General features: G+C 37.9%; 2 protein-coding genes across 2 annotated transcripts in view; both read left to right on the top strand.

The window, feature by feature from the left end:
- Window positions 1–7,729, top strand: part of LOC149846779 (vacuolar protein sorting-associated protein 9A-like) — a 30,333-nt gene extending 22,604 nt beyond the window's left edge. Inside the window, exons 4-5 of the mRNA XM_089998145.1 lie at window positions 5,685–5,864; window positions 6,221–7,729. Of these exons, the coding sequence (XP_089854271.1) occupies window positions 5,685–5,864; window positions 6,221–7,057 (1,017 nt within the window). The 3' untranslated portion in view covers window positions 7,058–7,729. The remainder of the gene's footprint in view (window positions 1–5,684; window positions 5,865–6,220) is intronic.
- A 3,477-nt stretch (window positions 7,730–11,206) lies between these two features.
- LOC149846778 (uncharacterized) lies at window positions 11,207–26,042 on the top strand. Its single transcript, XM_089996570.1, has 5 exons — window positions 11,207–12,754; window positions 12,877–13,748; window positions 13,829–13,918; window positions 24,628–25,335; window positions 25,443–26,042. Exons 1-5 carry the CDS (start codon window positions 12,646–12,648, stop codon window positions 25,584–25,586), a joined length of 1,923 nt encoding a protein of 640 aa, XP_089852696.1. The 5' UTR covers window positions 11,207–12,645; the 3' UTR covers window positions 25,587–26,042.
- The last annotated feature ends 751 nt before the right edge of the window (window positions 26,043–26,793 follow it).

Below are 26,793 nucleotides of genomic sequence, written 5' to 3'. Positions count from 1 at the left end.
TGATTATAATACTCCCCTATTGAAAAAGTTTCCAAAATATCCTCTTGTACACTATAAAGCCTATTATTGCCAAAGGATATGTTATGTGCATGTGCATTTTTTTTTATGGCTGGCCTGTGAAGAATCCTTGCAAACAATCAAGTTTTCAAATAACTTGATAAAGACACAAAATAAATGCACAGTGTTTATAAGTTGTACACCACAAAAGAAGTGCAATAAATGCACAATGTTTAAGCTTTACACTACAAAAGAAGTGCAATAAATGCACAATGTTTATAAGCTTAAGGAGACAACTCATTACTGTAATACATTCATACAATGTATGAATGGGCTCACATAGCCCTTATTTATAAGCATACTTAAAGAGTCGTTGGGCTATTCCCAATGGCTCGTATTAGAGACGTTGGGAATCAGCTCAACATCTATCTTTTTTAAACTGTGTACAACAGTCAGTGGCTGACTGTTGTACACTGTACACAGTCAGCCACCGCCACTGATTGTGTATAGAAATATTACATAAAAAACAAAAATAAAAAATAAAAAAGAGGAATTACAATCCTATTCAAAAACATGAATATGTGTAAAATGTAAAAATGACTAAAATACCCCTATAACTAATACATTGTCTTATGAATTACAATTTAACACCCCCCCTCAAACTTAGGGTAAGATGGCCGAAAGTTTGCCAAGGAGGAAATTGAACCGCGGAGCACACAAGGCTTTGGTGAAGAAATCTGCCAACTGATATTCTGAAGTTACATATGGAAGATCTATAACTCATTTCAAATACGCTTCTCGAACATAGTGACAGTCCATCTCAATGTGTTAAATCCGCTCATGAAAAGTATGATTTTTGGCAATGTATATTGCACTCTTGTTATCACAATATAGCTTGGTGGACCCTTCTATTGAGATCCCCATGTCTTCTAATTGCTGATGAATCCATACAATTTCCATGATAGTAGTCGTCATGGCACGATATTCAGCTTCTGTTGATGATAGAGACATGTTTTGTTGCTTCTTACATCTCCATGAAATCAACGAGTCTCTTAAAAACACAAAAAAACCAGTGGTGGAGTGACAGTTATTTAGGTCACTTCTCCAGTCAGAGTTAGTATAAGCAATTAATTTTAATTCAGAAGAAGAGGATAAAAATACTCTCTTGTTTAGTGTGTCCTTTATGTATCTCACAATCCGCAAGATGGCACTCATGTGAACTGATGTTGGTGCATGTTGGAACCGACTTGCAGTATGAACTGCATGAGAGATATTTGGTCTTGTAATACTCAGATACATCAAAGATCCCACAAGTTGTCTGTAGGGGGTGGGATTGGAGAGAGAAATACCATCATCAATCTTCATTTTGGCTCCTACTATAGCAGGAGTTTCATAAACCTTATCATCCATAATATCTGACCTATAAATAATCTCAGAGGCAAGCTTAGTTTGAGATAAAAAATACTCTCTATGAGAGTATGCTACTTTAATACCCAAAAAATAAGTTAGAAATCCCAAATCAGACATTTTAAACCTATCCTTCAAAATTGATTTTATGGTTTTAACCCCTTTAGAATCACTTTCGGTTATAAGCATATCATCCACATATAAGAGCAGAATGAAATCCCTACATTGGTTTTTCTAACAAATAAGGCAGTGTTAGTGAAACAGGAAGAAAAACCATTTTCTAACATTACGGAGTTAAATCTATCATACCAAGCTTTGGGGGCTTGTTTTAAACCATAAATTGCTTTTCGAAGGCGAAACACTTTCTCTTTGGGAGTCTCCATTCTTGGTGGAGCATTCATGTATACCTCTTCATTTAGATTACCATTAAGGAAGGCGTTTTTAACATCCATTTGATAGATGTTCCATTTGCTGATTGAGACAACGGTAATGAGACATTGGACAGTGACCATTCGGGCCACAGGGGCAAAAGTTTCTTCATAGTCCATTCCGTATTCTTCACTATATCCCTTTGCAACTAATCGAGCCTTATATTTCTCAAGAGATCCATCGCTCTTAGTTTTTACCTTAAATACCCATCTACACCCTATTGCTTTCTTACCCTTAGGAAGATTTTGAAACTCTCAAGTCTTTGCCCTGTTGAGAGTTGAAAGCTCACATTTCATTGCTTTCAGCCATTCATCATTCTTTTTGGCTTCTTCGAAGTTTCTTGGTTCTATATAGGAATGAATGACGCTAAGGCAGACTCTATGTTTAAGAGTAAACGAATCATATGAAATAAGCCTATAAGGCATCTTTCTACTTCTCTCAGTTCTTCGTAGGTTTTCATCATTTGTTGAATTGGACCTACTAGGTTCACTAAAATTTTCAATTGCACTCCTAAAACTGTTTCTATCTCTATGGGTATATGTTACAGGATCTCTCAATGCTCCTTCATTTCTACGTTGAGAGATAGATGGATGGGAAGAGCCATCTTCTTTATCATTGACGTCATTATGAATGAAATCGTCATCACTATGATCATCATGTGCTAACATTTCAAATAAAAAAGAGTAATCCATGTTTTCTTCAAAGGGTTCACTCCTTTCAAAACCATTAACATTTTCCAGAAAACTCACATTTCTGGAAACATATAGCTTGTCATTCTTAATATCATAACAACGAAACCCTTTTTGGGTTTCGGAATATCCAAGAAAAGCATAGGCAATGGCTTTTGGTGAAAGCTTGTCGTTCTTGTCAGTAAGAACGAAGCATTTACAATCGAAAATTCTCAACCGACTATAGTCGGGTTCTTTGGTATACAATTTTTCAAAATGCGAGATATTGTTCAAGTTTTTAGAAGGTAGCCGATTTATCAGATAGACAGATACTAAAGCCACTTCAGCCCAAAAACCTTTTGGGATGTTTTGAGAAACAATTAATGTTCGAGTTGTCTCTATTATATGTCTATGCTTTCTTTCGGGTAATCCATTTTGTTGAGAGGTTTTCGGACAAGATCTTTGGTGAAGAATACCATGACTTTCAAGATAATTTTTTAATTCACTTGAAAGATATTCTCCACCAGAGTCAGTTCTAAAAATTTTTAGATTCCCATTAAATTAATTTTTAATCTTCATATGATAGGTTTTAAAAATCGAGAAAACTTCATATTTGTGTTTAAGAAAATAAATCCAACAATATCTCGTGTAGTCATCAACAAAAATGACATAATATGCAAAGCCTCATTTGGATAGGACGGGTGTCGGTCCCCATACATCCGAATGAATAATTTCAAAAGGTCTTGTTGTAAACATAGATCTTTGACAAAAAGACAATTTTTTCATTTTTCCTTACAAGTGAAATCACTTTTACATAGACTTTTAACAAAAGGTAAATGATAATTTTTTGTAATATTTGGATGTCCAAGTCTCTTGTGTCAATACATTAATATCCTTTTGTTGGACAACATTACAAAACAGGTTCTTTGGAATTTGAAGGGAATCGATATAGTATAGATCACCCTTCCTAGAGCCTTCCCCAATCAATCTCCCGGACCGGCGATCCTGTATCCAACATTTGTTAGATGAAAACTTTATATCACACCCATGATCTGAGAGTTGAGAAACAGAAAGCAAATTTAAGTTTAATTTGGGTATAAATCTAATTTTTGGAATAAAGAACCCTTGTTTTTCAAAATTTCTTATTCATTTTGCTTCAAGAGATGTTCCATCTGCGGTTGGAACAAAAGATGGAGAGAGATTTTTTGAGTATTTGGAAAAAGAACTAAAACTTGGGGTCATGTGAAAAGAAGCACCCGAATATAAAAGCGAAGAGGTCTTACCAGGAGGAGAAGAGGTTGACATAGCGGCTCCGGAAATAGCCATTTTTAGAAGAGGTTGAAGTACATCCACGATTTGTTGCACTGAGAGAGCTCCATTTGAAGATGACGAGCACTCTTCCTTTTGAGTTTGAGATGTAGTAGCCATGGCAAGTAAATTTTCCCACTTTGGGCAAATAGGCTTGATATGCCTCAGTTCCTTACAAAAATGGCATAAAAGCTTGCTATAATCCTTCTTTCTTCCTTGACCACTTGAGTTTTGATTCTTGAAGTGAGGAGGCTTGTAGGTCCTTAAATTGCTCCCCGGTCTTGAGACGGTATTAACTCCTTCATTTTCTTCATTATTAGAAGGTGTAGCTAGAACACTTGGGTTGTTCTTGCTTATACTCATACGAGTCTCTTCCCCACTTAGTTTAGTAATTACATCTTCAAGAGAGGGGGAAGTGAAGACGGATAAAAGAGAAGACCGAATTTGTTCGAATTCAGGCCTAAGCTCATTCAAAAAATTAAAAAATCTATCTTCTTCCAATTGTTTATGACGAAACTCTATGGCTTCTCCACTCCACTTGGGTTCGAGCATAGCAAGCTCATCCCAAATAGAAGAGAGTTCGGCAAAATACTCCCTTATAGTCATTTATTCTTAATGAAGAGTTAGCGCCCTCTTTTGGAGGTAATATTTATGGGACAAGTCCCTAGAGGTGTACATCTTCTCAAGGTACTCCCATGCTTGAGAAACCTTTTTAAACTTGATAATATTGGTGTTAATTCTTGTTTTCACGGAAGAGAAAATTCATGAGAGGATTTTAAAATTCCTCATCTCCCATTCTTGATGTTTTTTGATGTAGTTTTCAAGAGCCTTGGCTCTTTTTTCACCTTCAAGGATTTTTATTTCTCCTTTCTTCATCAAGGTTATCTTTAACTCCGGTTCGAAAATCGAACCTTGGACATAGCCCCAAAGTTTTTTCCCTTTAATATGAGCCTCCATGTTTCCGGCCCAAACGTGATAGTTGGACCCATTGAGTTTGAAGCCGAGAGAAAAATGAGTCTTTTTCACCCATTAAAGAAGAGAGATGATGAAAAAGAATATGTACCACAAAGGATTTTTAGACCTTTCTTGATAGAAAAGTCTTTTAAAATATTGGATGAACAAGCGGATCCACTTTAATCACCAAAAAATTGAAGGCACGCTTTTCGAAGCACCCGAAAAGTGAGAATCCACACAATCTTTCTTTCTTCAACCTTGTTCTGATATCATGTGAAAAATCCTTGCAAACAAAAAGTTTTCAAATAACTTGATAAAGACACAAAATAAATGCACAGTGTATATAAGCTTTACACTGCAAAAGAAGTGCAATAAATGCACAGTGTTTATAATCTTAAGGAGACAGCTCCTTACTGTAATACATTCATACAATGGGCTCACATAGCTCTTATTTATAAGCGTTGGGCTATTCCCAACGGCTCTTATTAGAGACGTTGGGAATCAGCCCAATGTCTGTCTTTTTTAAACTGTGTACAACAGTCAGTGGCTGACTGTTGTACCATGCCACTGACTGTGTATAGAAATATTACATAAAAACAAAAATAAAAAATAAAAAAATTACAAAAAATAAGAAAAAATAAATAGGAGGAATTACAATCCTATTCAAAAACATGAATATGCGTAAAACTGTAAAAATGACTAAAATACCCCTATAGCTAATACATTGTCTTATGAATTACAATTTAACATGGCCGGCTTCACCTTGAGAACTTCCCTTTAGAGGAAGTGTGCAGTTTCTTTTCCTTGATAGGGCATCTGCATTCATCTTTTGATTGGCCAATCATTATTTGTTTTAGCTAATCTTTGTATATCTCTTGGGGTTTCTTTTTTTTATGATTTTTTTGCTCTTACATCCTTCAGCTTGCTCAAAAAGAACTTCAGAAAATTAATATGTACAAGGCTCCAAGAGACAAACTTGTCTGTATCCTGAATTGCTGTAAAGTTATCACCAACTTGCTGCTGAATGCTTCATTAGCATCAAATGACAATCCTCCTGGAGCTGATGAATTTCTTCCTGTACTCATTTATGTCACAATAAAGGTAAATCTTTTCTCCTTTTGAGAATAATTTTTTTTATTCATTGGCATTTTCTGCTAAACAATTGTATTTGGCAATGTCATTCTTAAATTAGCCATCTCCTAATCCCTGTCTTTATGTCCACATATTTTTGTGACTTCATGCATGAAAGCTATTTTTGCTTTTTTAGGTTAATGGATTCGAAGAAGCGTCAATTCTGTTTCGTTAGTTGGATATGAAACAGGGATGCTTAATTTCTGCTCAATTTATTTATTGAAAGAAAAAATGTTAAATCATTCATCATTTTTGCTCAAGCTCTAGAAAATAACTGATATTTAGCTGGAATCAAATATTTGATTTGTAACGACAATGCTATGCAGGCCAACCCTCCACAGCTACATTCAAACCTATTGTACATACAGAGGTACAGAAGACAGTCAAGATTAGTGTCTGAAGCAGCATATTTCTTCACTAACTTGCTCTCGACAGAATCTTTTATCTCAAGTATTAATGCTCAGTCCCTCTCGATGGATGAAGTTGAGTTTGAAAAGAACATGGAATCTGCTCGTGCAGTCCTTGCTGGCCTTTCGTCCTATGCAGAAAATGTCTCCAATCAAACAAGTTCGGAACCCGAAACTCCAGAAGAAAAAAAATCAAAGTCACTGTCATGGAAGCCGAAGAGTTTGCTTAACAACTTTCGGCCCACACGTGGTGATCAAAATCCACATCAAGGCTCTGTGAAGTTGGCTGAAAATAAGGTGGAGTCAGGAGCAAAGGGTTCCTCAAAAACTGAAGGGTTACCAATTCCAGACTTGGAAAAGAAAGGTGCTGTTGCTCTTCTAAAAGAGGATCAAATCAGTAGTTCTTTTCGGGAATACCCATATTTATATGCTCATGCTGGTGATCTAACAGTGGAGGATGTGGAAGCATTACTCGAGAGTTATAAACATCTTGTTCTGAAATATGTTTCTCTTTCCAAAGGCCTTGGTGGAAGTTTATCCTTCCCTGCGCACACTATGCAGAGAATTGCCAGCAAGGAATTTGAGGATTCAGCAGCTTCAGGGGTGACAGATGTCAAAAATGAGACGGCAGAGATTAAAAATGAGAACCATGACGGAATTGTTAGGGTGGATAGCATGGATGTGTTGTCTGTTGCTAGCCTGGTCACAAGTGATACCTCACCCTCAGAAGAATTAGTTCCTGCATCAAGTGGATAGAATTGTGGGATCTTGGGAAATTGGTTTCCTGCGCACAAGGGATGGTTTCTGCGAAGAGTTTTCTTTGAACCAATTGTGGTGCAAAAATGTGGTTGGAGATGTAATTTGCAATGCTCAGCAGCATTGCAGCTAGAGACTACTGGATTTTATTGGAGAAACATCCAAATACAAAAGTTATTAACGCGTTATGGATGCTGATGTAATCCATGCAGCAGTTGTATATGAATGAGATGCTCTTGTTTGATGGAGGTTGTTAAACTGGTGCAACAAACTTTCACCATGAATTCAACATGGTTTAAGGCTTGCTTTGGAAAGAAACCTTCTTCCTAATGTAAGTTCAAGAACTGAATGGATGCCTGATGTCGAATAGAAGTTTGGTTCCACAATATTTGTGATAATTTGGCATTCAACGAAGTCTGGAGGAGAATGAAATGGTTGGAGTTCCATATTGCTTGTTTGAGCTTTTGGCACAGGTTTTGCATACAATTAAACAAATTTCTGCTGTAAAAATGTATGTATTACAGTTCATTTAAAATTTGCACTTTATTGAAACGTCATCAGTTTGATTTGAAGCGAGCAATGTCTAACTTGCTTGGCAATTGTAAAACTTTTCCGTTTTCCAGTCAGGACATGAACATTCCTGCATTCAGGTGCTTGATACATTGACCACTGCAGATATTGGTTTCTCTTGGAGAATCTACCTTAGCTAATCGTTGAAAGAAAACAATGGTAAAAATCAACACCTGAAGTCCTTGTCAAAATTCTTTACAATTGCCCCGCCCCCCCCCCCCACAGATATGCATGGTTATGGGAATATAATGTTCATAGTTATTGACAATCACATCTAAAAGTTCCCTTTGAAAATTACGTAGTTCTCAGATCACCAAATCTCTATGACTCCTATGTTTACAGATCATAAATAAAACCAGTCAGTTAAAAAAAAACCAGTTTTGAGGACCAAAACCAAACTAAGATCATGTCCAAGGATTGGGCAAGGGACTTTATAATAAAGTTTCACCGGTTTCCAACAGAGCACAAGAAATGAGAGAGAGGGAGTATTTTCCATTTATTTAAATATTCTACTATTTAATTTATAGCAATCACACTTTATAATAACATCATGTCTTTCACGTTGATGGATTCAGTTACTCGAGTCAAACCTGTTGGAGAAACCAATCGTTCCAACTAGGAAAATGTGGCAATTCAGTTTCCTTTCATGTTTGTATTCAAATAAAAGAACTGACAAACACAGAATTCACAGTTTAGCATTTTCAACTCACTGCCATTCTCATTTCCTTATTCAGTACTCACACTGTCTTACTTTAATAAGGTGCAATGTTCTAGTCATTACCTTGCGGGAAAACTTGGATCGGATCCACTAATTCCCTCTCTGATCCGAACTCCAATTGTTTCCCTAATTATTAGTCAACTTGGAAAAGGCTTATTTCACTAATTCACCTTACTTTAATAAGGTGCAATGTTCTAGTCATTACCTTGTGGGAAAACTTGGATTGGATCCACTAATTCCCTCTCTGATCCACTAATTCCTTCTTTGTCAAAACTCCAATTGTTTCCCTAATCATGTGGTAACACCATTTTGCACGTTAATCCATAGTAAGAAAGATGAGTGTCTTTATGCCACACCCACAATGGTTGCTATTTTTTGTTGTAGTGGGACTAAAGGCTCCATATTAAATGACACAAGATGATGAATCCATATAAGTCAATACAATTTGTTAATGCTAAAAGTTTTAAAAGCTAAACTATTTTTTGCCCCTCAAAGTAATAACAAACTTATCATAAGTTTTTATTGGTAAATTTAAAGTGGCAAAGGCACACATTTAAAGCAATCCTTGATGTGAGGAGAAATATCCCAAACGGATTTCATGTTCTAGAGAACTAAAGATATGGGTCCATTCCATTTGTGAATGACATAAGCGTCCCTACTAACTTAAGAAGCATCCATATGTTAAGTAATGGGTTCATGTTAAACCCATTTGGTGCTAAACCGTGTGTTAAATGAGTTTTTCAGTTTCTCTGATGCTTTTTATGTGGGCATGGACGATTTACTAAGAATCTACACCTGCATCATGTGTTTTTGGGTGAAAAAAAATGATGTTTGGAGCCTCAAAAATTTACACAGATTTTGGACGGTTGATTTTTTGAACTTTATAAAAACCCACCAATGTATTGGAATCAAAAGCTTCAAGAGCTGATCCCTATAAAATCAAGTACATAGATCACATCTGTATGGTAAGAATTTATAAATAAAAAAACTCAAAAAACCCATTTAGCATGTGGTTTAGCACCAAATGGGTTTAGCACGGACCCATTAGGAAACTTTGAAATGGCGCCTAACTTTTTGGGGTAATTGGAAAATGCACCCAGCAATTGTTGGAAGTTTTCAAAAAGGCCCTGAACTTTTGTTTATGTTGATACAAATAAACCTTTTTTAAAGAATTTAATTGCAGTTACATAAGATGCTACCTTTTTTAGCCACAAACAATTAGAAAAGTACTCGTCGCCCAGTCTTGGAAAACTTATGCATCAGTTTAATATTTTTTTTTTTGCGGACTTCATGAAGTTTGCATAAAATTTTATGTGAACTTCCTATTAAACTTGAACGAGGAAGTCTACATATATTTTATGAAGACTTAAGAAAGTTTATACATATTTTATGCATACTTCTTTATTTTTTCAAGTTTAAATTTTATGCGAACTTTATGAAGTCCGCAAAAAAAAACATGCGGACCTCATTTTATGTGAATGTATGCCGCACCGATGAGCAAAATAATATATTGTGCGAACTTCATCAGTTTTGTGCATGCGAAGGGTAAAAGAAACATTCTAACGCTAGCCATTTGCATTTTTGAACATAGAAATAATATAAAAAATTATAGGATTTTTAAGAGAAACACATCAAATTACCTGTGTGGTACGGTCATTGTGCGCAAAAAGAATTTATTTTAAGCCTTAAATATTTATAAAAAGTTCTAACCATTGACTTTCAAACCCTACAAAAGTCTAACCACACATTAGAATTAGACTATCCAATAACCGATGTCTATAAAATCAAGCATGCAAACAACATCTATTTCTGTTAGAATTAAAAAAAAAAAACTCAAAAATTAGTTTGCATATATTCTCGATAATGCTCACTTTCACCTCAACCTAAATATGTACATACGCTGCATATTTTGAACCACAAGCCTATTCTTTATGGCCAAAGGCAAATGCAGGTCAGGGTTCTAGAACCCTCAATCTTAGTTAAACCATGCCCACCACATCCAATGGGCCCAAAAAATATCTGTGGGCCCTACAGAGTGAGGCCTACAATAGGTTCCATCTTTTTCCTATGCATTATCCCACAAATCGCTCTTTCAATCCAAATCATTAAAATGCTTCTCATATATCCAACTGGCAGCTTGGTCATTTCCCAAAATAAACACCAATAAGCATGTAACAAAAAAGCCATCCAAAAAAAAACTGCCCACAAAAAAAAAAAAACCTAGTCAAAAGAATAGTCACACCCCCACAAACCCTAATTGGGCTGGGCACCGGCCAGGCTGGTTAGTGTGGGGGCCAATTTGGGGCCTGGGCTAGGCCAGGTTCTTGAGCCTATATAGACTTGTCAAGTATTGTTGGATCTAGGTCAATTGGATTTGGAACCGGATCCTGATACAGATAATGAATGTCTCTATTGGACTCGGGTCCAATAAGGATAAGCATGCCCTAATTGGATACACATTTACATGTATCTCTTAGGTGGGTTCCACATTTTTTCAAAGTCATTGATGCCTCAAATGAACGACATCTGGAGTTTGCAAAATGAAGTGCATCAATGGCATCCTGCTTATAGATGAACGGCATCAGGGTTAGTTCTGAGTGTAATTTCATCAGAGCCCACTCTTACACACTCAAATTCAATGGCATGTCGAACTCAAACCCAAACTGTTTACATCCCTAGTCCCAGCCTAACCAAGCCTTGTTTTTCCTTAGGTCTGAGATATACCACCGGAGAAAATTTCCTTCCGGCCATATCTTAAAGCTAAATTAAAGTGAGTTTAAAGGTTGATGATAAAGGAAAAAAAAAGATAAAATTTTGAGGGGCATGGATATAAAAAAGGAAGAGGGTGAACAAACAAAAAACAGGAGAAATAAAAAAAGGAAAGGGGTTTGGGATTTTTGAAGGCGGAAGAGGCGCAGAAAAGAGGGGTGTGTTCATACGTTTCTGCAACCAACAATAGTAGAGATTATCTGCAACCAGTCTCTCTCTCTCTTGAGTAGTCGCTGAGACCACCGGCCGTAAGTGCCCCACCTCTGCCTCCGTTTCCCGGCGACTGGAGTTTTGGTTTTCTCCGGCAGGCGAAGAGGACGTCTCTCTCTCTCTCTCTCTCTCTCTCTCTCTCTCTCTCTCTCTCCCTTTTCGTTGCCCTCTTGAGAGGGAGGAGATTCGACGCCTCCCGATTCCCGCACAGGTCACGTTTTCTTTGCTTCTTTTTGGGTTGATTGGTTTCGTGAATTCTGCACTTGGGTTTTGCTTTTGGGCGAGGGAAGGTGGGGGAATTTAGGTTTTCTGAATAGGGGAATTGAGGAATAGAGGGTGGGAGAGGAGAAGGGGTTTCTCCTCGCATTCGGCATCGGCGTATTTCGGTTATCTTCGGGTGTTTCGCTTTCTTTTCTCGTTTGTTTTTCGGAGTTTGCTTCCTCTTTTAGATGATTGTTTTCCTTTTTTGTTGATATATGCTTGAGGGGTTTCCTTTAGGGTTTTCTTGTTCTTGGTTTAATTTGGTACCGGGCCACCGGAATCTAGGGTTTCTTGTTTTCCGCTGGGGTTTGTGATTTTGGAATGAGGGTTGGATTTGGGGACAGTGGGTATACACGTATATGCTGGGAATGAAGGGATGTTGAGAGTCCATTCATTGGGTTGAATTTTTAACGATCTAAGGGACGTGGTAGTCCATTCCTCAAAGTTTCTTGTCGTCTGGTTCGATTTTTCTCCCCTTCTTCCTCTGCCCTGGGTAATGTGCGTATGTGGGGTTCTGTTTCTGTGTAGAGTTGCGTTGTTCATTGGACTAGTTTGACGCAATACATGGTTTGGGAATGAAAGATGTTATGCCCGAAGAGCGGGATCTGTAGATACATGGATAGGGATCATTTATAGTTAGAACTGCTGGTTCTTCAGATTTTTGCCAAGTTTCTATGTGAATGAGTGTTGATTACATTACCTTTATTCCGAGTTTTCTCATCCAACCAAAACACAATGGGATAAGATTTCATACGTCAGAAGCAAGCTTGCCAAACTGTGTGTCCCCCTATAATTTGGCGAGGGATTTAGGTTTCGGGTTAATGCTGTTATGAACAGAAAATTTTGGAATTTTTGTAAAGGTGGTGGTGGAGAAAGTTGGTGTTCTTAGGGGGCAGATAGGTGGAAAACGTGGGGGAATTTCACCTTCCTTTTGGGGATAGAGTATTGCTAATTGTTCAATTGTACAGCCAATAAAGTTTCTTTTAAGGATGGCTGTTCGTAGATTGCCTTATCCGATACCTTATGGTCGCATATAATCTGATCATGGTTGAGAAGTGCCATGGAGAAAGGTGAGCCAACACTAGTTCCTGAATGGTTGAAGGCATCCACTGGAAGCACGGCGGGGGGTGGTGCCACCCCCCATCATCTCACCTCAACTGCTCAATTGGGTAAATACATATTTGTATTCCACTCTGCATTTCATCATTAGTTTTGACTTCTATTCTTCTAGAAAATGTTTGATTCCTTATTTGTTTAATTATTTATCTTTGTGTTGGATACTTCATGACAGATGATTCTTCCATTGCACCTCCGACTAGAAATAGATCATCTCACTTGCAGTTGTCTGGTTCAAGTGTTATTGATTATGACATTCCTCGCTCTTCCTCATTTGTGGAAAGAAATTCTGCCTCTCATTTTCATCGGAGTTCTAGTAGTAATGGTGGTATGATGCATGACAAGGATCCAGTGTTATATTCACGCCCATATAGTAGTTTTGGACGGAATCACCGAGTTTATGATTATGATTGTGATAGGGATGCTCCACGATCTGATTGGAATAAGGACCGGGAAAGAGAATTTGAGTTTCGAGAGAAAGATAGGTCGGTTTTGGGAGATCTTAGGGATAGGGACAGTGATTATGCTGATGCTTTATTAAATATCATGACGGCCAGTAGGCCTGAGAAAGAGACCTTGAGACGGTCACATTCCATGATTCCTGCAAAAAGAGGTGAGAGGAGTGAGGGCAACGTTAGAAGGCCAGGGAATGAGTTGGGAGGCATGAACAATGGCACACTTAGTAGTGGAAGTCTTGTGGGAAGTATTCACAAGTCTGCATTTGAAAGGGATTTCCCATCTCTAGGTTCTGATGATAAACATGGATGGCTTAATGTAGGAGCTCCTGATATAGGTAGGGTTCTATCTCCTGGGCTTAGCACAGTTGCTCAAGGCCTTCCATTAGGTAGTGCATCTGTTATCGGTGGTGATGGCTGGACATCTGCTTTAGCTGAAGTTCCTGTTATAATTGGAAGCAACAGCATGCTTTCATCTGTTCAACAAGCTACTGCCGCAAATGCAGCCTGTATGCCGCCAAATACATCAACCGGCCTTAACATGGCTGAAACATTAGCTCAAGCTCCTGCACGTGCTCATACCACTCCACAGGTAATATGATGGATGAGTTGTATCTTATAACTGCTGACTAACTGTTCTGTTCTTTGATTAATTTCTCTCCTTTAATGCAGTTGTCAATTGAGACTCAAAGGCTCGAGGAATTGGCTATTAAGCAGTCAAGACAATTGATACCTATGACACCTTCAATGCCTAAAAACTCCGTAAGTGACTTGTGTCTTTTCCCTTTCTAAAGCAGTTCCAACTAACCTATATTGGAGATAGTTGCTGTATTTATGGACAAATTTTCTGTGATCACTTACATTAACTGCTTATTTTGAATTAGATTGTCTTTTGGTTCAATCGAAGCTGCAAACTGTTAGCTACATTATCTAATTGGCCTTCTAGTGAAGTCCATTTCTTAAATGATTTGATGCTCAGCAAGTGAACTATGGGTTTGAAGCATCTAGTTTCTGAGATTCTGATGTGGCATTGGATGCTAGGACTTATAAAACTTCATTTATTACTTTTGATTGATTATAACTATGTTGAACTAAGAAATTATGCAAAATTATTTGTGTATCATCAATTGCTTTTGCTGTTTATTAATGTTTTAATTTTAAATCAGTAGGTCTAGGTATTTTACTGATGCCATTTTCTAGCCCCTAGTGGTTACCTATGAAACATTGTCGGTACTCTCTACTCTCTGACTTTGGGAGCTTTTTCATGTTTAATATTGTTCGATAGCCATTAACTCTTACCAATTAGGCATCATAATGGGAATTCTCTGACAGTGCAAGATAGGTCTTCCGCAACTTTCATTTTAGTGTACTGTACTTCTCATATTACCAAGGCTTGAGTAAACAAAAATACATTTTATACAAGGTTGTTTAAATGCAAATTGCTTAGTGGAATAATGAGTTGTTAACAGTGTAACCCTCAAATAATTTGAATTTATGCAATTTGTAAAATTTGAAAGAAAGAAATTCTCTTTTCTTTTTAATGGGTGGGAAAGGAAGCTATGTCTTCTAGTTTCTCTATCTTTTTGGCAGGTAGATAAAGAATGCAACATGATTCAAATCAATGTCAATAACCTTACAATCTGATCCTTGGACCAATATTTGTACAATATATTGTTATTTCATCCAAACTTGGGGTCATGCTGGATCAGCTTCTCTGTTTATCATGCCCGAGATTAAGCTCAGTTCACCAGCCTGATTCTCATGCTTGAATGTGTTGTTAAATTATCCAGGCTCCTCTTTCTAGTCTATTGCCTCCCTCTAATAAATTCCATAAACTTAAAGCAGGATGCAAAATCAGTTTTTTAATCCTTCCTCAAGAGCACCTTTTAATTTCTGTTTGTGTTTTCGCAATCCTTAATTAAACAATTGGTTTCGACTGCATATTTTGCTAACCTCTAAAAGCATCTTATTATTAGAATATTCAGTGCTTATCGGTCTTGCCAAAGATAAGTGTCCTTGTTTTTTACATCTGAACTGTAATACCCTCATTAACACTATCACTCTGTCATGCACTTTCATCTATCTGTTCTATATAACATGGGTACTTCTACCAGGCTTTCATACCTGTTTCATTTCATTTCTTATCCATAGTGGTATTGGATATTTCTGAGCATAGTTCAACTAGATTTCAAACCTAAAGTGAACCATTTCATCTTATGATCGAACTACACAAAAAATGTCTACAATTAACTATATTCTATGTCACATGGACTCTTCTAACATGGCACCGCACCCGCACCCAGGCGGGTGCGACACTTGGACACAGCTTCCTTTGTGTTAGGTGAAGTCAACCACACTGAGGTACATTTCTATCCAAAAGTAGATTCAGTTAACCCTAATCAAGTCCATTTTTTATCTATATTATATATAAATACATAAATGCACACAAATACACGTAGTGTTAACTTAAAACTGTTAAAATTTTATATATATATATATATATATATATATATATATATATATATCCTTCCCGCACTGCCGTACCCAAGTTTTTTTAAAGTGCCACACCCGCACCTATGTGACATATATTTATTGATCATTGTTTATAGTTTACTATATATTTTTAACATGTTTTGAACTTTTAATTCATAACAGTTTAACCTATGCCACATGGGTGTGTCAGGGAGGCCAGCACACCTGTGTCGGGTGCGGTGGGTACAGGGGCAGGTACTGCTCATGCACCAGGTGCGCCTGGACTGGGTCTGTTCCAGTCCCTGCCTTGCCTGACCCAATTTTTTTTCTTCATTTGGTTAGCTGGGCAAGGCCAGTCTGTGCCCTGTTGACCAAACTCACGACAAAAGGGGGTGGGGGGAGGGGGCTGACAACCCTTCCCCACCCTTTCCCTTTCTCCTTTTCGACTCCCTTCGGCAAGGAGAAGAGGAGGAGGAGGAGGGGAAGGAAGAAGAAAAAAGAGGAACAAAAGAGTAGAAAGAAGGGGAGGAGGAAGAAGAAGAAGAATGAGGAGGAGAAGAAAAAGCATTGAGAGAGAGAGGTGGTACCTGCATGATGAGTTCTCTTGTCTTATTTTTTTTGTGTGTGTGGAGAGAGAGAGAGAGAGAGAGAGAGAGAGAGAGAGAGAGAGAGAGAGAGAGCATACTTGCATGATGAGTCCTCTTCTTTTCTCTTCTTTATCGTCTTCATATTTCTTCTTTTTTGTGTGTACACACACACACACATAGAGAGAGAGAGAGAGAGAGAGAGAGAGAGAGAGAGAGATGGCAAAACCCTTTTGACCACCACCTCTCCCCTCTTTTATACCCAAAAAATGAGAGAAGTGGTGAAACCCTTTTTGCCTGAGCCCCCCCCCCCCCCCCCTTTAATACTAAAAAAGCATAGGTTTGGATTATAATTTAATCCAAACCCAGGTCTTTAATATATTGGTTTGGATTTAAACTTAATCCAAACCCATATATATAGGATTAAGATTTGCTACTACAATCGTTTGTATGTGTAATCGACCTAGCAAATGGGATTTGTTTTTTCTTTTTTCTCATATCTAACACCATAGATGTGATCTACAAGTTTTGTTTAGTGGGAACCGACTTTTGGATCATCGGAATTTGACCTGTATACAGGTTTTTCTAGCGATCCAAAAATCAATGGCTATGAAGGCATTGATTTTTTCGGACTCATAAAAACATGTTTTTTTGTCAAAAAACATGATCCAAGAGTTGTTTTCTACTAAATTGAATATGCTGAACCAAGGTTGCCAAACTAAGAAGTAGAAGCGGGAAACGATACGGGAAGCGAAAGCGAGGCATTTTAAAATTTATAGGAAGCGGAAAATGAAGTATCAATTCGAAAGCGAAACAAGAATAAAAATGAAGCAATATGGTAACTAAATAGGAATCGAACAAAAAACAACTAAAATAAAATTGATTATTCTTATATTTCATGATTTTTCCTTAAAAGTGATTTTTTGTTAAAATCTAACAATGATGGTTACTCGTTTAGAGAAAGTAAATGAGAAGTGAGTGAAAGCGTGAGAGAAAATTCATGAAAAACATGAAAAGAAACTTAAGAAAAACATATAGTAAGCATAGACCATGCATGTGGGAAGCATAGAAGAAACATGAGAAAATAGAGATTCCCATAAAGTTTCAGAAGCGAGGAGTATCGCGCTTCCGAAGCGATTTTTCGAGAAGCGTGCTTCCTACCTACCTAAGAAGCTTCCAGTAACTTTGTGCCGAACACATCTATGAGGTTAGATTGTGTCAAAACAACTCGCACCGTGAGATTCAAACTAGATTGTAGGTACATTCGATTGTACCAAATATAAACCCATTATATATAGCCGCGTCGTACTCTCAAACCTGCATTTTTGGTATTTGCCGTGTTGTGCACCCGAACCCACACCCGCACCCGAACCCGAACCCGAACCCGAACCCGAACCCGAACCCATGAGTTTAACTTTGTATTTAGAGCATTGTGTAAAATGTATGCAGCATAATTGTGCATTTTTGCATGTACTATATTTGTAAGGGAGTAAACAAAAGCACGAAAACACTAGCCACTTGAAGGCTTACAAGATTACAATCATACAAGTGCACATGCACAAGTCCTCTATGGGACAATACAAAGTTCAATAAGGCAAATGAAAGATAACAAAAAGCAAAAAATTATAAGGCTTTTATTGATCAGTGTTTAATGCAAGTATAATACAAAAGAGGGGAACATACCCCATATATATACACAAAAAGGAGGAGAAGAGGACCATTGGGAGCTCCCAATGGAGTCGTTGGGAGCTCCTAATGGTCATATTTCTAACCGTTGGGAGCCCCTAACAACTCTATGGTCATTTTGACTATAGAGCCCTTAAAGGTACTCTAAAATTACATTTTAAGAAATAAAAAAAGAAAATTAATTGTTTTAATAAATAGTTTTATTACATGAGTAAAATAACAAAAATGCCCCTATATATATAAAATCTTAACACCCCCTCAAACTTACGGTGTAAACACCGAAAGTTTGTTGAGAAGGAAAAGAAAACGTGGAGCAGCAAGAGGTTTAGTAAAGAAGTCCGAAAGTTAAAATTTTGAAGTAAAAAAAGGCAACTTAATAGTTCATCTCAGGAATTCATCACGAATATAATGACAGTCCATCTCGATGTGCTTGGTGCGTTCATGAAATGTGTGGTTGTTGGCAATGTAAATTACACTTTTATTATCGCAACACATCTTCTAAGGTTTGAAGACGTCAATACGCATATCTCTGAGAAGATTTCTTAACCATATAAGTTTCATAGTTGTAGTTGCCATAACTCTGTATTCTGCTTTGATGGAAGATGATGAGACATTATACTGCTTCTTGCATCTCCAGGCAATCAGAGAATCCTCTAAAAAGACACAAACTAGTAGTTGAGATTTTATCATTGGGATTTTCTCCCTAATCAGCATCAGTATAAGCAAGTAAATCTAAAGATGAAGATGAGGATAGAAAGAGCCATTTAATTATGGTATTCTTGATATATCTGACGATCCTTAATACAACACTCATGTGTACAGCTGTGGGAGCATATTGAAACTGACTAGCAGAGTGAACGACATGAGCGATATCTGATATGGTGATAGACAGACAAGTGAGAGACCTAATTAGCTGTTTATAAGGTGTGGGGTCTTCAAGTAGAGTCTCATCTTCAAGTCTTAATTTAACAATTCACCACTTCAGGAGTTTCCACCTTCTTATCATCTGAAATGCCAGATTTAACACATATTTGTGACACGTTTCATTTGAAAAAGTATATACCCTCTGGGAGAGTATGCAACTTCAATTCCTAAAAAATATCTTAAGAATCCTAGGTCAGACATATCAAAATGATCTTTTAACACTTTTTTAACATTACTAACTCTTTTTTTGTCGTTCCCTGTTATAATCATATCATCTACGTAAAGTAGAATGATAACAATGCTAGTACCTGTATTTTTCATAAAGAGAGCTATGTTAGTATAACATGAACGGAAATCCAAATTAGTCGTAACATTACTGAATCTATCATACCAGGCCTTGGGAGCATGTTTAAGACCATACAAAGCTTTTAAAAGTTTAAGAGATTTTTCTTTGTCAATATCAAATCTCGGCAGAGAATCCATATAGACTTCTTCATTTAGTTTTCCATTAAGAAAAACATTTTTAACATCTAATTGGTGTATAAGCCATTTTTTAGTTGATGCAATGGCTGTTAGAATCATAACACTAGTCATTCTAGCTACGGGTGCAAAAGTTTCCTCATAGTCGATTTCATATTCTTGTGAGTATTCTTTAGCTACTAACCCTGCTTTATATCTCTCTAAAGTTCCATTACTCTTGGTTTTAATTTTAAAAACCAATCGGCATCCAATGGGTTTCTTGTTTGGAGGTAACTTAACTACCTCCCAAGTTTTTGCTTTGTTAAGAGCATCTAATTCTATTTAAAGTGTAAAGGCTCATGATGTGAATGTAAAGTTATTAAGCAAGTCCCATAATTAGGAGATAATGTCTCATAAGAAACAAACCTATTTGGTGGAATAGATTCTCTACTAGATCTTCTAAAAGGAGTTTCTTCTATAGATTTACTATATTGAGAAATTTTTTCTAAGTCTCTAATAGGATTATTTTGCTCACGTGGGGTATAAACTTGAATATTTTTAGGAGAACTATCAATAATGTCATCACTACTCGGTGATGTTTTAATATTAGAATATTCATGATTTATATCATCTATAATTTTATAATGATTCAAAGAGTCATCATTAGCATTTATATCTTCCCTTGGGGAGAGATCATACAAAAACATATAGTCCATTTACTCCCTCTTATCATATTCTTCAAAACTATTTTCATCTTTTAAGAATGTCATATCTTTGGAAACATAAAGTTTGTTATTTTTAAAATCAAAACATCTATATCTTTTTTTTATTTTCACCATATCCAATGAAAGCACATTCAATTGCTTTTGAAGATAACTTGTCTCTTTTGCACAAAAGCACAAAACATTTACAACCAAAAATTCGCAAACGATTGAAGTCAGGTGTTATTTTGAGAAGTTTTTCAAAAGGAGAGATATTTTTCAAAGTGGATGATGACATTCGATTTATTAAATAAGTAGAAGTTAAAACGGCTTCGGCCCAAAAGCTTTTGAGAATATTTTTAGAAATAAGCAAAGTTCTAGTGGTTTCTATTATATGCCTATGTTTTCTTTATACTAGCCCATTTTATTGTGGTGTCTTAGGGCAAGATCTTTGATGACTAATTCCATTTAGTTTTAGATAGTATTGAAAATCATTAGATAGATATTCTTCACCGAATCCGATCTAAGAATATATATATTGCTTTGAAATTGATTCTTAACTTTCATGTGAAATTTTTTAAAAAAGGAGAAAACTTCCGACTTAAGATTAAGAAAGTAGACCCATATATATCTAGTAAAATCATCAATAAAAGTCACATAATACGAGTAACCATCTTAAGACATAACCGAAGAAGGACCCCATACATCCGAGTGTACCAATTCAAAAGGTCTTGTTTTGACAAAGGTTCTATTTGGAAATGAAATAGATTTCATTTTCCCAAAAATATAATCTTTACAAGTCATATCTTTTTCATTACAAAAATTGTTCCTAAAAGGAAAAAGATACATTTTAGAATAGCTTGGATGTCCAAGTTTTTTATGCCAAGTTTCAATTCCCTTATCTTAGATATAAGTACAAAAAGAATTTAAAGAAAGAGACAAATAGTCCATAAAGTAAAGATCTTCCTTTCTATAGCTCTGCCCAATTCGCTTCTCGGATCGGAGATCCTGCACAAAGCAACAATTAGATGAGAAATATAGTTTAACTTTAACTTGGGAACAACTTTAACTTTTAGTTTGAGAAATGAAAAAAGGTTTAAATTTAGTTTGGGAACAACTTTAACTTTTAGAATAAAAAAGTTTTGAAAATTTTTAAAATCTAATGTTCCTATACTCTTAATTTTCAAAATAGTTCCATCGGTTATAGAAAAACAAGATAAATTTGAATTGGTACATATATTGGTTAAGGCGTTTTCATGAGAGTCATATGAAAAGATGCTCTCAAGTTTAGAATCCAAGAGTACGTACCGGGTGAGGATGCAGAGGCAATGGTGGTACCCGATGTAGAAGAAGTTGTTTTGAGAATTTGTTGAACTACCATAGATATTTGTCCAAGTGTGTTTTTAAGATCTCCACTTTTGCCTTCTTCTTCCTTCTTGAAAATAGATTCTTCAACGGAAGCAACCTTATACTTGAATGTTTCATTTAACATTGGGCAAGCGGGTTTAATGTGACCCGACTCATTACAATGATGACAAATAATCATTTTTATTCTTTCACTATAGTTATTATTATTATTATTATAGTTGTTTTGCCTCCCAAAGTGTTGAGGTTTATAGGTCTTGACATGGCTATTGGATTTAGATACAACCAAGACTTCACCACAACTCTTTCTCATACCAAGATGAGTTTCTTCTTGGATGATTTCGATAATAGCACCTTTTAAAAGAAGATGATTAGATCTATGTAGGAGAGAAGACCTAACTTGCTCAAATTCGGGACGAAACCCAACTAGAAATTAAAAAAAATTCTCTTGTTTTATTTATTTTTGCCTAAGTTCTACAGCTTCAATAGCAACCCACTTAGGCTCTAAGAGCGCTAGTTCATCCCATAGGGGATTTAAAACACTATAATAGTCTTGGATACTCATTTCACGTTGTTTGGTGGTCCTAACCTTTTCTTGCGAGAAATATGCTCTTGCAAGATCCTTTTGGGTATAGATATCATTCATAAAAAGCCAAGCTTCATTGGCTTTGCAGAATTCTGCAATGTTGCAAATACCTTAAGTTCGACGTTGCTCATGAACCATACAAGAATTTTTGCATGGTTACTTTTCCAATCTTCTACTTGTTTATAATGATCTTCAATAGCCTTAGTACGAGCATCTTCCGGGCTTTCTCTTGACCTCCTTCTATCTTTGTAAACTTGAGTTGGGGTCGGGAATAGTACTCATCACATAATCCCAAAGCTTTTTCCCTTTGAGATCGTTTTTTATGGCGGAAGCCCATGTTATGTAATTTTTACCATTGAGCTTGAAGGAGAGATCAATCTTGGTTTTCATAACGTAAGCAAGAGATTGAAGTGAAAAGGAGAGGATAATGTCAAGAGCACAACCACCTGTCGGCAACCTTTCTTGTCCAAGAACATTGTGGCTTTGATACCATGTGAGGAAGTATGTGGAAGCACAAAAACACTAGCCACTTGAAGGCTTACAAGATTACAATCATACAAGTGCACATGCACAAGTCCTCTATGGGACAATACAAAGTTCAATAAGGCAAATGAAAGATACACAAAAAGCAAAAAATTATAAGGCTTTTATTGATCAAGTGTTTAATACAAGTATAATACAAAAGAAGGGAACATACCCCATATATATACACAAAAAGGAGGAGAAGAGGACCATTGGGAGCTCCCAATGGAGTCGTTGGGAGCTCCTAATGGTCATATTTCTAACCGTTGGGAGCCCCTGACGACTCTATGGTCATTTTGACTATAGAGCCCTTAAAGGTCCTCTAAAATTACATTTTAAGAAATAAAAAAAGAAAAAATAATTGTTTTAATAAACAGTTTTATTACATGAGCAAAATAACAAAAATGCCCTTATAGAGCATATATATATAATCTTAACAGTACCCACATATCCATCCATTTAGAAATTTTCATGTTGTACTCTTTGTACTGAGACCTATAACTGTGACATAGGTAATTCAGACTAGGTGTATTTTATGCAATTATTATCAATAAATAAACTGCAACATTCCTTTGAAAGATGATTATATTTGGAAGGAGGGGGAAATGAGAAATATTCTATTCCACCACCATGAACTATTTGGTCATTTGCTGATAAAGGAAACTTTAAAATGAAGATAAAGGATTATTAATAAAGCTTGGTTCTTCACTCCCGATTGGTAACACGTTGCTTTCCCTCTAATTTTTTTTTGTGTGTGTGTGCCTAGGGATGGCAGTGGACCGGGGGAAAGCGGGGCCCCGCCCCGCCTCGCCCCGTTTGGACCGGGGATGAAGGGTATGAAACGGGGATGGAGGCGGGGATGAAGGTTAAAATCCATCCCCGTCCGGGGGTGGAGGCGGGGATGGACTGGCACGTTCCCCCGCCCCGCCCCGCCCCATCCCCGCCCCGGCCCATCCCCGCCCCGCCCCCGGCCCATCCCCGTCCCGGCCCCGCCCCATCCCCGCCCCCAACTCAGATGAACTGTTTACTAACCCTAACTCCCTTCCCTAATTTCCTAACCCTGGAGCCGGGCGACGTTACTGTGCACGTAGGACGCCGGGTTCTCGATAGCGTACCGGACTCCGGCCTGGGCGGCGAGGTGCATCACGTGGGTGAAGGCGACGAGGTCGAAGAGCTTGGCCAGGAGCCGGGCGTCGTTGATGTCGCCGGCGATGACGAAGACGCCGTGGTCGCCGAGGATTCGACGGCGGGCCTTCTTGAGCGAGGGGTCGTAGTAGTCGTTGAAGTTGTCGAGGCCGACGACACCGTCACCGCGCTTCCGGAGGGCGAGCGAGACGTGGGTGCCGACAAAGCCAGCGGCGCCGGTGACGAGCACGCTCATCCCGCGGGGTCGGGGACGGGGGCGGGGTCGGGACGGGGACGGGGCGGGGGCGGGGCGGGGACGGGGACGGGGCGGGGACGGGGACGGGGACGGGGCGGGGGTGGAGGACATGAAACGGGGATGAAGGCGGGGGTGGAGGATAAAATCCATCCCCGCCGCGGAGGCGGGGCGGGGGTGGAGGATAAAATTTTGAGGCGGGGCGGGGGTGGAAACCTTGTCCCCCGCCCCGCCCCGCCCCACTGCCATCCCTATGTGTGCCTGTTACGTAGGCACAGGTATAGGTGTCAATTTCAAACATAGATATTGAGCATCAAACATGTAGATTTCAAAGAAACTGTGTACATGGAAATGGCTACATAACACACACACACACACACACACACACACACACACACACGGATAGAGGGTCAGACCTATGCTTGTCATTTAACACATATCTTCTGTTTGCCAAGTTATTTCTGTTTGTGAGATGATGAGGTGTTGATATATGTGCACACTGATAAAAGTATTAGAAGACCGTTAGTACTTGTTTTTTTTTTACTTCAACATTGGGGTTTGTACATCAAAGGTCTTTATTTTCCTTGATGTATTTCTGTTGATTAGTTTAGCAGATATGGATAATGAAAATCTGTTATAGACTGAATTATAACTGATGGAACAGGCTATCTGATCAGATGAAATTGGTTGAAAACTTAATTAGTTCCATTTCCTTTTCTGCTTAATCTCTTTTTTGTGTTTTGAGTAGTATAAATCTCCTTTAATGTTTCTTTTCATATGTGCATTATGGGCAGGCACTCAGCCCTTCAGATAAACCAAAACCTAAAACGGTGCGACCTGGATCTCTGCTTGTTAATTCTGTGCGTGGACCTGTAAGAGCTGATTCTCCCAAGTCATCTCAAGGAGGGAAGCTGCTAGTTCTCAAGCCCAATCGTGAAATGAATGGAACTTCTCCTATTGTGAAGGAAAATGTGGTGTCCAATTCTGCCAAAATTGCACACAACTCCACCAATGTTTCTCCATCATCTGGATCTACTCCTAGTAACTCGAAGTACCCAAAAGATCGCAAGTCTCCAATTTTGTCAGCAGCACAGATCTCCATCGATGACAAACGACCACCTTCTCAAGGCCAAAATAGGACCGAGTTCTTCAATTCTCTGAGGAGGAAGACTGCAAATATGGCAACTGCTTCAGTGCAGCCTAACCCCAGTTTACCCTCTGATATGGAGAAGTTGGAGGTGCAGATTCCTGAGGTTGGTTCTGTTGATCAAATGAAAGATGTCCCTGCTGCAGATTTTGGAGATGCCCTGCGGGATAATGGTGATGCATGTGAAGAATCAGAGAACAATCTGGGTGATGGCAAAAAGGGTCAAGATTCAAATGGGATTTCAATGATGGTTGCTCCAGAAGAAGAGGAGGCAGCTTTCTTGAGGTCTCTTGGATGGGAAGAGAATGCTGGTGAGGAAGCACTGACCGAAGAGGAAATTAATGCATTTTATGAGGTTCTCTCTCTCTCTCTGTGTGTGTGTGTGTGTGTCTGTGTGTGTGTGTGTCCTGCATTGTTTATGTTAAGAATGTCTAGCAGCATGCTGAAATTCTCTTTTTGCAGTTAATGAAGCGAAGGTCATCGTCTGCTTCATTCCATCACAGGGTTCAGCATTTCAATGACTCTATATCGGAGCCTAATGCAATCACTGGCAATGGCAGTACCACTCCTGGACTCAGCTCGTCCGACTCTGAGACTGAAGGTTGATTATTTTTGTTTTCATCAAAGGTTTCTAATATAGCATTTTCCAGGTTCGTCTGAGTTAGATGGCAGTTGCTCCCAAAGTTTTGGAGGTATTGCAGGATACAAAGTTGCAGTTTGGGCATTGGTTGCAGCACTCACCGTGCTCGCCAGAGGGCATGGAATATGTATTGCACACATCGGTTTGTGAAAGTGGAAATGCAATAAGTTGCTTGCATCCAGTCTTTGTCAGGCTCTTTATATTTTCTTCTAGCGGTGCTACCCTGCAAATATAGTATGATGTTTCAAGGCTTCTTAATTGTAAGGTTGGGGTGGCTGTTTGTTTACTGGTCTGAGGAAAATAACCTTACCATATCTCACAATTGTTTTGTGTTTTCTTGAAAATCGAGTGGCTGCGTTCGATGCTTATTTTTTGAAAAAGAAAAAGGGAAAGGTGAATGGGAAAATATTGAGCTTATGACATCCTTTTCATTGTTTATTACATGGTGTTGCAGCACTCGTAGGAATTGGATATATTTTGCATTAGCGTGAGAGCTTGGTTCAGAAATCTTCTATGATTTGCAAATATAGTATAGGTCGCAATGTGTCCAAGGAAATTTCTGATTTTCAAGGACTTTATTTATTTATTTTCTCTTTGTGTGATCAATTGCAAAAAAAACATTTGACTTCTCATTTACTTGTAGAAAGAACTAAGCTTATTCATTATTACACAAACAATGGGAAAGCTGTTTTTTTTTTTTTTTGGATTTATAACACAAAGAAACCGAACCCGCACGAAGACCTGGTTGTGCTGGCTCAACCTGCCATACCTATGGTTGCATAAAACTCAGGCTAGGATCCCTGCCCTTGGGGCCTGTGCTATGAGTTGTGTTGGCTTGTTTAGAGGGATGATACTCATGGGAATTGAACCTTGACTGCCTGCCTAGCAGCTAAGGCCCTACCCCAGCCCCCCTTGTGGCAGAAGCTGTTATTTAAACTTGAGAATTCATGGTCCAGGTCCACTTGTGATCTTAGGATCAATCAAGCTTGCCTTTGTTGTTGCATAGTCATAAAACTTAAATTGTTAGGTGTTCTTTTTTCCAATAAATAAATGATAAAACGTTTTTTTTATGTTGGGTATTATACTTTCATATTTTGAAGTGAGGTAGTTCAGCTTTTAGGCTCTGTTTAGGAGCCAATGTGAGTGATGAAGAAAATGAAGGGTGATGAGAGT

The sequence above is a fragment of the Nuphar pumila genome, chromosome 2, assembly GCF_984573655.1.
Source record: "Nuphar pumila chromosome 2, dmNupPumi1.hap1.1, whole genome shotgun sequence".
Taxonomy (NCBI): Eukaryota; Viridiplantae; Streptophyta; class Magnoliopsida; order Nymphaeales; family Nymphaeaceae; genus Nuphar; species Nuphar pumila.
Note: the sequence above shows the minus strand (reverse complement) of the source record. Positions and strands in the feature narration are given on the sequence as shown.

Excerpts from the sequence above, each read along its gene's own strand:
- LOC149846778 (XM_089996570.1), top strand. The coding sequence starts at position 12,646 with ATGGAGAAAGGTGAGCCAACACTAGTTCCTGAATGGTTGAAGGCATCC. Across the intron at positions 13,919-24,627 it reads CTTCAATGCCTAAAAACTCC|GCACTCAGCCCTTCAGATAA; the intron begins GTAAGTGACTTG and ends CATTATGGGCAG. Across the intron at positions 25,336-25,442 it reads AAATTAATGCATTTTATGAG|TTAATGAAGCGAAGGTCATC; the intron begins GTTCTCTCTCTC and ends CTCTTTTTGCAG.